The sequence below is a fragment of the Entelurus aequoreus genome, linkage group LG22 (assembly GCF_033978785.1).
Source record: "Entelurus aequoreus isolate RoL-2023_Sb linkage group LG22, RoL_Eaeq_v1.1, whole genome shotgun sequence".
Taxonomy (NCBI): domain Eukaryota; kingdom Metazoa; phylum Chordata; class Actinopteri; order Syngnathiformes; family Syngnathidae; genus Entelurus; species Entelurus aequoreus.
The window spans coordinates 20486626-20502016 of record NC_084752.1 but is presented as its reverse complement, the minus strand read 5'-3'; the positions used below and the strand labels follow the sequence as shown (position 1 = coordinate 20502016).

At 39.8% G+C, this 15391-nt stretch overlaps 1 protein-coding gene across 1 annotated transcript in view; it reads left to right on the top strand.

Moving 5' to 3' along the window:
- The window catches only part of LOC133639892 (somatostatin receptor type 5), a 55270-nt gene extending 41448 nt beyond the window's left edge, over window positions 1-13822 (top strand). Inside the window, exons 2-5 of the mRNA XM_062033577.1 lie at window positions 2175-2315; window positions 2386-2658; window positions 2748-2894; window positions 11268-13822. Coding sequence (XP_061889561.1) covers window positions 2175-2315; window positions 2386-2658; window positions 2748-2894; window positions 11268-11450 — 744 coding nt within the window. The 3' untranslated portion in view covers window positions 11451-13822. The remainder of the gene's footprint in view (window positions 1-2174; window positions 2316-2385; window positions 2659-2747; window positions 2895-11267) is intronic.
- Window positions 13823-15391: the final 1569 nt, after the last annotated feature.

Here is a 15391-nt window from a genome sequence, read left to right as displayed (position 1 = left end):
CTCTTCCCAAAAGAGAAAAAAAGAAGACGAGCCGTTTGTTTGCCAAGCATGCGAAATGCATTTTGAATCGGCTCAAAATTCCAGAGACCCCTTATATGTGTATTGCTGTAAATAGTTATGTCATTTTATAGGTCAAAATAAGTTTGTGTGTGTTTATGTGTGTAAGTATATTAGGGCTGCAATTAACAACTAATTTGATAATCGATTAATCATTAATCTATTGATTATTACTTCGATTAATCGATTGATAATCGGATAAAAGAGACAAACTACATTTCTATCCTTTCCAGTATTTTATTAGGAAAAAAAACAGCATACTGGCACCATACTTATTTTGATTATTGTTTCTCAGCTGTTTGTAAATGATGCAGTTTATAAATAAAGGTTTATAAAAATGAATAAAAAATAACAACAACAAAAAAAAAAAAAGTAGCCTCTGCGCATGCGCATAACATAGATCCAACGAATCGAGTGCTTTATAGCCAATCTAGTTAACTCCCATTAGCTACAATGTTAGCCGCATCTTGCAAACGTTTTTTTTAATGTTTAGAATGCACGAAAAGAAACTATGACATAAGTGTTCTTGTCCCACTTTGTGAATTATAGGCAAAATTCCAATAAAATGTACAGTTCCCCTTTATTACACATGTGTAAAGGAATTTTGCAATGGTCGGGGGGGGGGGGGGGCACCGCCATATAAAATTCTGCTAAGGGTCTCAATTTAGCCATGTACTTAAAGTCTTGGTTTTAGTGCAAGGAAAAAAACTTTCAAGATAAATAATACTAAATTAACCTTTTATTATTTTCCCCTGTAGCAGTGATTCTTAAACTGTGGTACGTGTACCATTAGTGGTATGTGGGCTCCCTCTAGTGCAGGGGTCGGCAACCCAAAACGTTGAAAGAGCCATATTGGACCAAAAATACTAAAAACAAATCTGTCTGGAGCCGCAAAAAATGAAAAGTCCTATATAAGTCTTATAATTAAGGCAACACACTTAAGTGTCTATATTAGCTATATTAGCCTACTATCAAAATTACTATGTGTCGCAGGCTGAAGCGAATCTTTGTTGACAGAAATCTTGAAATTTAATATTTATTCTACAGATTTTTACAACATTAGAAACCATTAGTAAATCAGAGGCTACTCAGAAGGTGAGATAACTCCTGGAAATTACTGGCTTTTAATGGCCAAAGGTATAAATGTGTGTGTCCAAGGTAAAGGAAATGGCAGGCTGTCTTCTTTTAATAGATTTATTACAATCTTTGGCAAGCCTGATTAGCGCTCCAACAAGTCAATAACATCAACAAAGCTCACCTTTGTGCATTCACGCACAGCATAAAACATTTGGTGGACAAAATGAGACAAAGAAGGAGTGCAAGATTTTACATTTTACTTTTATCCTGCACTACAACGAGCTAATGCAACAACATGTTGTTCTTATCTAAACTGTAAATATCAAATTTGATGGATAATAATAGGAAGTCTGTCTAGTCTAAGTCTCTAAGTCTAGTCTACATGTACACAAACTGTTGCGTCACAGTCCACACTATGGTGAGTTCAAGAACCGCCAAAATTAGTAGGACAAAACGATGTTCACCAAATAGTCTCATCAGTGAAGCATACACACACACATATTAAACAGTGGGCTTTCTAACAATTGGGAAGGCTTGTGTCATGTTTGTCCTCAAACAAAAAACATTACTAAAACAAAACAAAAAAAATTCCGCCCATCTTTTTCCATTTCCAATCCTTTTTTAAAATGCACCAGGGAGCCACTAGGGCAGGATTAAATAGCCGCATGCGGATCGAGAGCTGCGGGTTGCTGACCCCCGACCTAGTGGTACGCCAAAGAATCACTTGATTAAAAGTACAGTGTTTTATTTTCATATATTCAAACACAGTGTTACTGTTCAAACTGTTTAAAATGTTACATTGGCCAAAAAATATTAAATATACTTATTAAATAAAACCTCTGACTTGTTTTTAATGAATACCTAGGCCTACTACGCTACTGTCTTTTAATGTTGGTCATTATGGTGGTACTTGAGAGCCGAGATTTTTGGACGTGGTACTGGGGGGGGGGGGAAGTTTGACAACCACTGCCTTGTAGGATAACACCTCTTACCTGTGACTCTTTGACTTAATTGGTTCCTACAAATATATGTTCCTTTAGGACACATTTAACTCGTGCAACATGATCTGGCCGGAGCCGGCAGACGTGTGGTCAACAGCCTTCATCCTCTACACCACCACCATCGGCTTCTTCGGACCTCTGCTCATCATCTGCCTCTGCTACCTGTTGATCGTCGTCAAGGTTTGCGAGTGAGTGTACGACTGCTTCTGTTTCGTAATCCCCATCGTCGCTATTTCTTTTTCCCCCCCAGGTGAAGTCGTCAGGAGTGCGGGCGGGCTTTACCTCGCGGCGGCGCTCCGAGCGCAAGGTCACTCGGATGGTGGTGGTCATCGTGGTGGTGTTTGTGCTGTGCTGGCTGCCCTTCTTCATCATCAACATCGTCAACCTGGTGGTCATCATCCCAGAGTCCAGCGCCACGGCGGGGATTTACTTCTTTGCGGTCATCCTGTCCTACGCCAACTCCTGCGCCAACCCGCTGCTCTACGGCTTCCTGTCGGACAACTTCAAGCAGAGCTTCAGAAGAGTAATGGAAGGCAGTTTGCGTGAAGAATCCGATCTGATCAGGTAGATAAACAGTCGTGGTATTAACACTCGTCTTCTGTGACTGTGGAGGTGCTGTGCGTGAAGAAGGGGAGGCGCAAAGCCAACGATGTGGAGGACGGTGACCCAAGTGCTCGCCGCGTTGCGAGGTCAAAGCCAACTGACTGCGCCCCTCACTCTCCTCATACTCGGGTGTCCCAACGTCCTCAGAGCAGCCAGGTACTTTAGTGCAGTGTTTCCCAAACTTTATTGAGCCAGGTGCAAATATTTTCCATCCATCCATCCATTTCCTACCGCTTGTCCCGTTCAGAGTCACAGTCTCAGCTGCATTCGGGCGGAAGGCGGGGTACACCCTGGACAAGTCGCCACCTCATCGCAGGGCCAACACAGATAGACAGACAACATTCACACACTAGGGCCAATTTAGTGTTGCCAATCAACCTATCCCCAGGTGCATGTTTTTGGAGGTGGGAGAAAGCCGGAGTACCCGGAGGGAACCCACGGAGTCACGGGGAGAACATGCAAACTCCACACAGAAAGATCCCGATCCTAGGATCGAACCCAGGACCTTCGTACTGCGAGGCACACGCACCAACCCCTGTTCCACCTTGCTGCCCCTTCAAATATTTGGTAACACTTTAGTGTGGGGAACATATGAACCAGTAATTAGTTGCTTGTTAACATGCAAATTAGTAACATATTGGCTGTTAATTAGTCATTATTAAGCACTTATTAATTCCTTATTCTGCATGGCCTTATTATACAAACAGTAAGCCATTAACTAAGAGTCTTCCCTAACCCCAACCTCAACCCTAACCCTAATCCCAACCCTAACCCTGACCCTGAGCCTGACCCTAAAACTAACCCTAACCCAGTGGTTCTTAACCTGGTTGGAGGTACCGAACCCTACCAGTTTCCTATGCGCATTCACCGAACCCTTCTTTAGTGAAAAATAAAAAAATGTCAAATTCAAGACAAAGTTATATGTTTTTGGTAACACTTTAGTATGGGGAACATATTCTAAGTAACAAAGACTTAAATTAGAGTTATTTGGTTACGGTTAAGGGGTTAGGGCCAGGGTTAGAGGGTTAGGGTTATTATAAGGCCATGCCGAATAAGGCATTAATAAGTACTTAATAATGACTCGTTAAGAGCCAATATGTTACTAATTTGCATGTTAATAAGCAACTAATTAATGGTGAATATGTTCCCCATACTAAAGTGTTACCATGTTTTTTTTACTGGTGCACAAAATGAACCGTGCATGAACATCACCTTGTTCAAACAACAAAACCAACACAGTGCATAAACTCACAACAAATTACACACCTGCAAATCAGTGTGACTTCTGCTGTTGTCGTATCCGTAATACGCCGATAAGGAGAAGTTTGTATTTACACGATGAGTCGGGTGTGTTTTGACCTCCGCCGAACCCCTGAGCCCGACTCACCGAACCCCTAGGGTTCGATCGAACCCAGGTTAAGAACCACTGCCCTAACCCTAACCCTATGTTAATAAGCAACTAATTAATGGTTCATATGTTCCCCAGCACGGTGGACCAGGGGTTAGTGCATGTGCCTCACGAAGGTCCTGAGTAGTCCTGAGTTCAATCCCGGGCTCGGGATCTTTCTGTGTGGAGTTTGCATGTTCTCCCCGTGACTGCGTGGGTTCCCTCCGAGTACTCCGGCTTCCTCCCACCTCCAAAAACATGCACCTGTGGATAGGTTGATTGGCAACACTAAATTGGCCCTAGTGTGTGAATGTGAGTGTGAATGTTGTCTGTCTATCTGTGTTGGCCCTGCGATGAAGTGGCGACTTGTCCAGGATATACCCCGCCTTCCGCCCGAATGCAGCTGAGATAGGCTCCAGCACCCCCCGCAACCCCAAAAGGGATGGATGAATGTTCCCCATACTAAAGTGTTACCAAATATTTTACAATACAAAAATTTCACGAAATACCACCAACAGGCAGGTGCGCAGACATTTTTGGGGGCCTGGTGCTCAACCCAGAAAAAAGAGCTACCCATTGTGAAAAAATATTCATAAAACTTATATAGCAACCTATAAAAACTCGAAATACAAAACGTAATAAAATAAATGTGTACAGTACTCACATTTTACAGGGTCAATTGTTTTGCAATGCAGTCTGCTGAAAATGATGGAAAGCGCCACTTCGCCTGCAGTGAAAGTTGAAATTGCCACAAAACATATTTAAAGGTATTTAACACTCGACTGCTATCTGGTGGCTAAAGTGGATAGTGCCCGCCTCAAATTTGTCACTTTTAATGTGTCAGGTAAACCGCGACGAATGCGGTCATATAATTTTCTTTCCTACTGTAGGGCCTGATTGCATGTATTAGAACACGTGCAAACTTAAAAGCTGATCTACTAAGGTCGTGCGCAGAGGATTGCGTCCATTTAATGAGCAAATTAGAGTGCAATCCATTTAGCGTGTCTGTCTTCGTGTATATGCAAAGAACGCCCCTATTGCTTGGATTTTAATGACGTCGCGTTCGGCTCAAGTCCGGCTCATTAAATATGCGTAGTGGTCAAGCAGTGTCTCTTCTCAATAGGTACTATGCCCATTTAGCCTTTCTCGGAAAAAAATGACCTACGCTTGCGTTGTTTTCTGCTGTACAAACCATTCAAATCGTGTAAGGCAGGAGTGTCAAACTCATTTAAGATCGGGGGACACATGGAGAAAAATCGACTCCCAAGTGGGCCGCACTGGTAAAATCACGACACGATAACTTAAAAATAAAGACAACTACAGATTGTTTTCTTTGTTTAAAAATAGAACAAGCATATTCTGAAAATGTACAAATCATAATGTTGTTGTTTTTTTTTAACACTTACATGTTGCGGTTAATAGTATTCTATCTTTATTTGTCGTTATTTATACTTTCTAAATAAATTATGTGATAATGTTCATCAGTCAACTCAATGGTGTTCATTTTCAATCTATCAAGATAAAAAAATTATATCAAAATCAAATTACAGCATGTTATTTATGTGGTTTGCTCATTTTCCTCGACTGGTGCACTAACATCATGCGGTTTATTTATTTATTTACATATGTAGCATCATCTACACCAGGGGTCGGCAACCCAAAATGTTGAAAGAGCCATATTGGACCAAAAATACAAAAACAAATCTGTCTGGAGCCGCAAAAAATTAAAAGCCATATTACATGTGTCATGAGATATAAATGTAATTAAGAGGGCTTAAAGGAAACTAAATGAGCTCAAATATAGCTACAAATGAGGCATATGCAATATGTACATATAGCTAGCCTAAATAGCATGTTAGCATCGATTAGCTTGCAGTCACGCAGTGACCAAATATGTCTGATTAGCACTCCACACAAGTCAATAACATCAACAGAACTCACCTTTGTGCACTCATGCCCAACGTTAAAAGTGTGGTGGACAAAATGAGATAGAAAAAGTGGCATAAAACACGTCCTAGAAAGTCGGAGAAAGTTATACATGGAAACAAACTATACGGCGAGTTCAAGGACCGCCAAAATTAGTAGGACAAAACGGCGCTCGCCAAATACTCGAATCAGTGAAGCATGTTTAATATAAACAGTGTGATTTATAACAATTAGCGAGGTTTATGTCATGTTTGTCCTCCCACAGAAAACATTCTGAAACAAAAAAATTGATTTTTTTTCCCCCTCATCTTTTTCCATTCTTCATACATTTTTGAAAAATCTCCAGAGAGCCACTAGGGCGGCGCTAAAGAGCCGCATGCGGCTCTAGAGCCGCGGGTTGCCGACCCCCGATCTACACAGATACAAAGAATTGCTATTGCGATATCCAGTGGACACATTTAGAACAGCAGTTTCTTTAATTCAAAAATGTCTTCTCATTTTTATACTTAGCAAACTCATCCCGCGGGGCGGATAAAACCTGTTCGTTTGACACCCCTGGCGTAAGGGATAAACATTTCTTCAGAGTTCCTTGAGAGGCAATCAAAAAGGGCGGAAGAGTGCAAGATTTTACTAAAGACGATGACAAAAAAGACGCACTACAGTACAAGGGAGCAGAGTCGAAGAACGCACAAGTTTGCAGTGACCACTTTGTTAAAGGTTTGTTTGGTATATTTTTTATGTACTTTACTCGTTTAGTATTTCCCCTTAAAGTATTACCATGATATTATTTGTATTTTAATTTCTAACAAACAGAAACCAGAAAGTCAGAGTCAATGATACTCTGTCAGCAAAGGTACTTCTTATTTTGTACACAAATGTGTCAGAGTACATATGATAATGAGACAAAAATCAAACATGGTGATGATTCAGTTATTGTTAGATTGTTAAATGGTTATGCAGTCAACGGCGTCGAGCTGTCGGGTGCTATATCATCGTAGTTTGTTTACGATGACGCGTCCTCGCAAGACGCAAAGTTAAATCCCGAAATGCAACCTTACCCGAGCAAAAAGGATGCATATTTATCCGGGAGAGTCTTGATACAAATTTCCTTGACCCAACGACACACAAAGAAGTTGTAGACCTAAGTGCTTTTCCAAGTTTTCATTTGTTTTGTCATGTAGAATGACGTCAGGAGCATAAGCGAGTTTGATCGATATGTGTGGGAACTCCACCGATGGATGCACTGCAAAAACTGAAATCTAAGTAAGATTAAATACCTCAAATAAGGGTGATATTTGCTTATTTTCTGTCTGATAAGATAATTCTTCTCACTAAGCAGATTGTTTGTTAGAGTCTTTTACTTGTCTTAAGTGTTTTGGTCCTAAATGATCTCAGTAAGATATTACAGCTTGTTGCTGAGATTTGATGACCTATATTGAGTAAAACAGAAAGGGGACAAGAGGGACCTCAAGAACTACAGACCTATTAGCCTTCTTTCAAACATATACAAGTTGTTTACAAGAATCCTGGCAAATCGAATGGAAAATACACTTAATAGCCACCAACCCAGAGAACAAGCAGGGTTTATGAGTGTTTTTTCTATAATGGACCATATTCATACATTGAATCAGATCAAAGAAAAATGCCAAAAATACAACAAACCACTTTGTATGGCCTTCATAGACGATGAAAAGGCATTTGTTTCGATGGAGACACAGTCGGTTCTAAAAGCTCTGCAAGATCAAGGAATTCATCATAATTACATCAACTTACTCAAGTACATCTACACAAACTGCACTACCACAGTTACGATGCACAAACCAAGCGAGAAAATCCACATAAAGAAGGGTGTCCGACAAGGCGATACAATTTCGCCTAAACTGTTTACAGCTTGTTTGGAAGGCATATTTCGCTCTCTAGAGTGGGAGGATAAAAGAGTTGATATCAACGGAGACAAATTTAGTCATCTGAGGTTTGCAGATGACATTGTTGTCTTGGGAGAGCAAATCAGTGAAGTGGAAGATATGCTTAAAGACCTTGCAAATGCCAGCAAATGTTGTGGATTGAAAATGAATATGAAGAAAACAAAAGTTATGGCAAATTCCATGGTACCTCATGGACCTGTGACTGTAAATGGAAAATAAATTGATGAAGTTAATGAATATATCTATCTGGGGCAGAGATTTAGCCTGAAAGAAAAGAGTCAAGAATAGGAGATAGGGAGGAGAATCAGATTGGGCTGGTGCCAATATGGAAAACTGAGCAACATCATGAGAGGAGAAATACCGTTAAGCCTGAAAAGAAAGGTCTTTAATCAATGCGTGTTACCAACCATGACATATGGAGCTGAAACCTGGGCATTGTCAAATAAAATGGAAAAGAAAATAGCAGCAGCACAACACAACATGGAAAGAATTATGCTCGGAATCACATATAAAGACAGAAAAACAAATGAATGGGTGAGAAAACAAACGCAAGTCCAAGACATTATGAGAACTATCAAATTAAGTAAGTGGAAGTGGGCTGGACATATCAGTAGGAGAACAGATAATAGATGGACTTCCCTAATGACATCATGGAGACCCATGGATGGGAGCAGAAATAGAGGAAGACAAAGAGTGAGATGGCGAGATGAAATAGACAAATATTGGGGAACAGTGCAGTGGCAGGGAGCAGCTAGAGATCGTTCACTATGGCAGAAACATGCTGAGGCTTTCGTCCAGCAGTGGACTGACAACGGCTGATGATGATGATGATTGAGTAAAACATGCTTGTAACTAGAATAGCAACTGTTGCAAAGCTGTGTCATCAACACTCACAAGTATAAAACTACTTTTTTAAAGTAATAATTTCTTATTTCAAGCATGAAAAAAAAAATCATGATTTTGACACAATTGTGTCTCATAATTAAAACAGATGACAACCAAATGGACTTTGCTGTTTTATTTTCAATGAAACAATAGAAAATATGTACTCATATAGTAGTACAGTTGGCACAGTAGAGTAAACTGACAGTTAATATTTAAACATTTAACATGAGACATTTCAAACAATTTTGAACAGAAATAGTTCATGACGGTCCCTGACACAAGGCTGAAGCTTAGAGGTGACAGAGCTTTCGCCGCTGCTGCTCCCAAGCTCTGGAACGACCTACCTCTTAGTGTTAGACAAACCTCCTCTCTTCCTGTTTTTAAATCTCTCTTAAAAACATACTTTTATTCCATGGCTTTTAACACTGAGTGATATCCATCCTGCAATGGCGCCCCATAATACACCTGCTGTGAACCTGTTTTTATGTTTTTATGTTTTATTTATTTTATTTATTTATTTTTTATCGTGTTCTGTTTGTGTTGTGTTGTGTTTGCTCGGTTTTCGTATTATCTTTTAACCTGCCCATTGTACAGCACTTTGGCTACCCCTGTGGTAAATTTTAAATGTGCTTTATGCATAAAGTTGATTTGTTTTGATTTGATTTGATGCACATTCAGATAAATTCCTCAAAATTATAATTAAAACATTTTTGGCCGGGGACCGGGCTGTATATATGCGCACTAATTGACTGAAAGAGCACGCACTTGGCGCGATGATGTCATGTTATCGATGGAGAAATTCATTTTTAGACCATATGATTTGCCTGAGCGGCTAGAAGACCCCGAGAGTAACAAGCGCTTGCCTTGTTGCCTTTCCGTTAAGAACAATGAATTAGTTTTTAGCATAAGTTTGCTGGTTTCAAGAAATGTGATGCCAAGCGCATATCATTATGTCAAGATAATGGCACTAGCATTTACTTCATTTAAGAATATTTTTTAACTTATTGAGCAAAAAGGTCTCTTTTTTTTCTACCAAGAAAAGTGCACTTGGTATTAGTGAGAATATACTTACTTTAAGGTATTTTTGGGTTCATTGAGGTTAGCTAATTTTACTTGTTTTGGAAAGTCTTGACAAGCCAAATTTTCTTGTTCTATTGGCAGATAATTTTGCTTAGTTCAAATAAAATACCCCTAATTTTTGTATTTTTTTTTCTCGTTTTTGAACACTGACTTTTTGCAGTGTGATCCTTGATATTACTAAATTAAATTATTACATGCGGTGGAGAAGGAGACGACACTGAGACAGGGACACCGCTTAGCCTTAGGCATGTTTATTAATATAATAGAATGACGTGTGCAAGTAATCCAAATACGTATGGTGTGACTATGTGTTGGGTTTAGCTGAATGTTACCAAGAGTTGTTGAAGGTGCGTGTTGAGGAAGGTGCGGAGGTCCAGAAGGAGCAAAGCAGGTTCGTAGATCCGTGGGCAAGCAAGAGGTCTAGGGCAGGAGCGGGGCGTCAGAGTCCATGTCCAGGCGGGAGGTCGAGATCCAGGAAGGCAGCAAGAAGAAAGGGGGGAATCCGGGGAGACGAGACACAAATCTGCTGGCTGAAAAGTATACATACAGCAATGTTAATATTTGGTTACATGTCCCTTGGCAAGTTTCACTGCAATAAGGCGCTTTTGGTAGCAATCCACAAGCTTCTGGTTGAATTTTTGACCACTCCTCTTGACAAAATTGGTGCAGTTCAGCTAAATGTGTTGGTTTTCTGACATGGACTTGTTTCTTCAGCATTGTCCACACGTTTAAGTCAGGACTTTGGGAAGGCCGTTGTAAAACCTTAATTCTAGCCTGATTTACCACTTTTGACGTGTGTTTGGGGTCATTGTCCTGTTGGAACACCCAACTGCGCCCAAGACCCAACCTCCGGGCTGATGATTTTAGGTTGTCCTGAAGAATTTGGAGGTAATCCTCCTTTTTCATTGTCCCATTTACTCTCTGTAAAGCACCAGTTCCATTGGCAGCAAAACAGGCCCAGAGCATAATACTACCACCACCATGCTTGACAGTAGGGATGGTGTTCCTGGGATTAAAGGCCTCACCTTTTCTCCTCCAAACGTATTGCTGGGTATTGTGGCTAAACAGCTCAATTTTTTATTTCATCTGACCACAGAACTTTCCTCCAGAAGGTCTTATCTTTGTCCATGTGATGTCAGACAGCCATGACATTATGTTCTTTACAAGTTTATGTAAACTTTTGACCGCGACTGATAAATGATAATAGCGTCAATATAGAGGCAACTTGTTTTTCCACTTTACTGGTACTTTAGAAGTGAAAAATATCATAATCATCATCATCATCATCAAAATGGCAATCACAGGATGCCTTTCTCCTTGTTAAAGATCTCTCCTCAGCCTCCAGACCCTCCAGCTCGTCCCACAGCCCCTGACTTGAACTGTTGCCAGTCTTCCTCTGTTTTCCTGGGACCCCCGAGGGCAACCACAACAGTTACTGAAACCCATCTGACAACCCAGGCTGAAGTCCCCGCCATCATCACCCAAACTCAATCTCCTGCTGCTTCTTAAATAATCCTTCATGCGGAGTTGCCACCATTTTCTGTGGAGGATGAAAGCATGTGTTGTATGAAACACAAATAAGTTACACTCACGTATGGAGCACAAGTAATGCAAATGTGTTTGGAATCAAACAACCTCATGCATAGTTCCATCTGTTACACATACAGTAGGCTGACCATATTCTGAAATCCCAAAAAGAGGCGGGCAGCACGCCAAGGCCGGGACTAGGTGAAAATTTGCCAATGATACTCTAACTTGCTTTATAAATGATATATTTATTTAAATAAAGCATTTTTTCTCCTCTGTTGACAGCAGTGTTGGCGGTAGGAATTTTCAAAATGAGGTCCCAGGGAACCCATCAAGTCATAAAAATGGGGTCCCACAGTAAATTTTTGGGGTCCCACTTTTTTGTAAGCGTTTTGAAAACAAATGATAAACGTATGCATTGTTCTGTTGTATCTCACATTCTATATTGTGTTTTGGAAAAAGGTTGTCATAAACGTTACTTAATTCATTAAAAAAGATAATACAAAAGAAAACAAATGTGTATACATATATAAATGTATTCAGTTATAAACATTCATTCACTTTCTTCTTCCTTCATGGATCTAAACTTTACCGCTGCTGGTAGTTTTTTCTATGTTTTTATTTAATAAGTTGTAGGTGTATTTATTTCAGTATAAAAGTGTAAAAAGTGTTTTACTTGGGTCATGAAATGATGATAATAGTGTGCCAGGGCATACATACATTTTATATTTAACGCTTAAATCTCCGGAGTCTACATCAACTTCAGTTCTATTCCTCATTTCAAAATGTTTTAGTTTTTTTTATGTTGTTTTTTTTGTTTGTTTGTTTTCCACCCTTTTTTGTCAAACAAAACTATATTTTTTATGGCAAACACACAAAATATGCAAAATCTTCCACCAAAAATATTTTTTAAAGTGGAATATTTGATGTGAAGTAATCGGAACTTTTGATAGGTCAATAATTCATAATAACATTGATTTTGATTCAATATTATGTTTTGAGCAATGACCGTTTGAAAGAAAAAAAAAAACAGCTTTGTTTTATTAGTCAACATTGCAACTTTTTCTAAATTACATTTCACCTTTAAGCTTTTTTATTTCACTTTAGTTATGTTTTTGTTTATTTTAATAGTATTTTTAGAATGCGCCGTGGGCCTTTAAAACATTAGCTGTGGGCCACAAATGGTAAAAATGTTTTAAAAAAAATTAATAATCTGCGTCCTTTCTGATTTCAATGCGTTAAAAAGACACAAAAAGTGCGTTAACGCCAACACTGCTTGACAGTATAACAAAATAAGTCACACTTATATTCTGTAACATTCACACTTTTGGAAAAAAAAGTGCAGAGGTAGAAATATTCAAAATAACCTCTTGTATATAATGTAAACATAAATAATGCCTCAAAACAAGTTAATTAAATTTAAACAAAAAACAGCAGACGAGCTCTCGCCCTGCACAGCTGTTTTGTGCTTTGTAGTGTCCATATGGGCTTGTAGATCGTTGGCCCCTTTATTTGCCACAGATACATACGTTCCTGCTTTGCACACAGTGCATTCTGCTTCCCATGTGTCACGGCCAGGACGAAAACATGAATACTTTTCCCGCTAATCATCCGTGAAGTTGCATTTACGTTTCAGCATTTCTTGTTCTCATGTCTGTCTCCACTCACTAGCTCTTTCGCTCTGTGTCTCTGCCCCTCCCTCACGAATGTTGCTACATGCGCGCACCTTCAGGTTTTTTTTTTTCAACCCTTTCTTAACTTAACCCTGGACGTACATTGAAAATACACGCAACCCTAATTCAAAATGCCGGACATTTGAGGCATTTAAGAAACCCCGCCCGGACACCCCGGACACCCCCGCAAAAGAGGACATGTCCGGGGAAAAGAGGACGTATGGTCAGCCTACATACAGTATGAACCTGCATGGATTTTCCTCAATACATTCCACTGACATAAGTGCCTTTTAGCCACTCTGATCCTACATAGACAAAAGGAACATGCATACTTTGCTTCTTGCAAATTTACTAGTTTCTGTTAAATTTTGAAGGCTAATTATCTTTGTGGAACCTCTTTTCATTATCTTGCTTTCTGCTCATTTGTACGAAACATGAAGGTTTGATAAGTCTTCAACAACTCCCCTAATTAGCGTGTAATGCTCTGCTCTTCAGAAGACTGAAGTGTCAATTTGCCAGTGTATATGTGAAATGTGGGATGTTTGTCTACTGTGAAGCACCGTGGCTTATTAATATAGCACAAGGTTATTGTTCAAATAAGTAATATTTCACCTAATGTATGTTTTCTATACAGATGTTATTTCAAACGGTTGTAACCAGTGCCTGTGAAATTCATTAGTTAACTTGATTGTAGTATGTTTGCACAGTTCGAAGTACAAAATATATATGTTTGTATTGTTCAGTGCCGTTTCTTTGAAATAAATGGCTGCAATCATAAGGCAAAGGCTTCAGTTTGATGTTGTCACACATACAGGAAACATTCAAAAAGCTACAAATGAGCTCTAAAAAAACAATCAAATAAATATTCTCATACATCAGGTTGTATAATCGAACTCAACTGGACAGTTCAGATTATCCTAGAAGACATTTTGCTTTTCATTCATTAGTTCATGCTTCTTTGACCTTTGATAAAACAAGGTGGAACACTAACAAGGGTGATTCCACCCTAACACTTGTTGATGTGTTGGCAGAGGAGTCACCTTTTTGTATCTTAAGAAGGGACAATTTGCACCACGATGGTGCAAAAACTTCTGCGTCTGAGCATGTCCCCTCTTATCAGTGGTGTGCCGTCAGGGCCAGCAAGGCCTTCTCTGTTGGCCTAACATAACCAGAAATCATGATCATAATTAAAGATAAAAGTTTTTTTTAATTTACTTTCCCTAAATATCTAAAAGTATTCATATTCTCTTCATGTCATATTATGCTCCTTCCAGTGCTGTTGTTTTTAGTTTTAGTTTGTATCCAATCAGAATTCAGCTAGCTTATGTTGCCATGCTGTACCAAATCTGCCTGGGGCCTTCAGAATCAACAATGCAGGCGTCTGTGCACTGTAAGTGAACGGACACATACAGTTGATAGACAATTGCCATAACCAATCAGATCACAAGTTGTTGTCAGTAGGGCCTTCTAGCTGGCCCTGACATTTACGCGTCCTGTGATTGGATACCCACTTGGGAGTACCAAGTGAGTAAATTACAGTACTTTGAGAGGTGGAGTCGGACTAAGTAGGACATCACCGAAGGCCTAGGTGAGAAACGCACGGCCCGCCACTGCCTCTTATAGAGTATAAATACTTTCGGGTCTCACACTCAAACTGTCCCATCTAAGACTGTGAGCACATAAAAAAAAGCTACAAATAAGCTCTACAAACAATTCTAGAGATATTCTCATTCATCAAGTCATTGCAAATCAATTTCAAATGGACAGTTCAGATTGTTTTTGAAAACAATTCATCTCTCATCCAGTAATTAATGCTTCCTTGACCTTTAAAAAAAAAAGAGAATGGAATGCCAAAAATAGTGATTCCACCATAACAACTGCTGTTTTGCTGGTAGAGGTCTAACTTTTTTGTATCGTAAAGGGGAACTGCATGGGAAGCCATTAGGGCAGGACAGGCATGGGCAAAACAGTTCCACCCCTTCAAGAAAACCATCGCCTTTGTCAGAGCTGGGGACACGCCAACTCCTGTTAGAAGAACGTCAGCAGGCATCCTGACGTCTGCAAAAGACTGGCAGTTGTTGGTGGACCTTGAAAACCAGCTGAAGTTCCCCAGCCATATCGCAGTCACCACCCTGCGACCAGACATTGTCCTTGTGTCTGAGTCCACCAAACAAGCTGTGCTTCTGGAGCTGACAGTCCCGTGGGAAGATCGCCTGGAAGAAGCCTTTGTCTAGGCATGTCTCCTCCTAA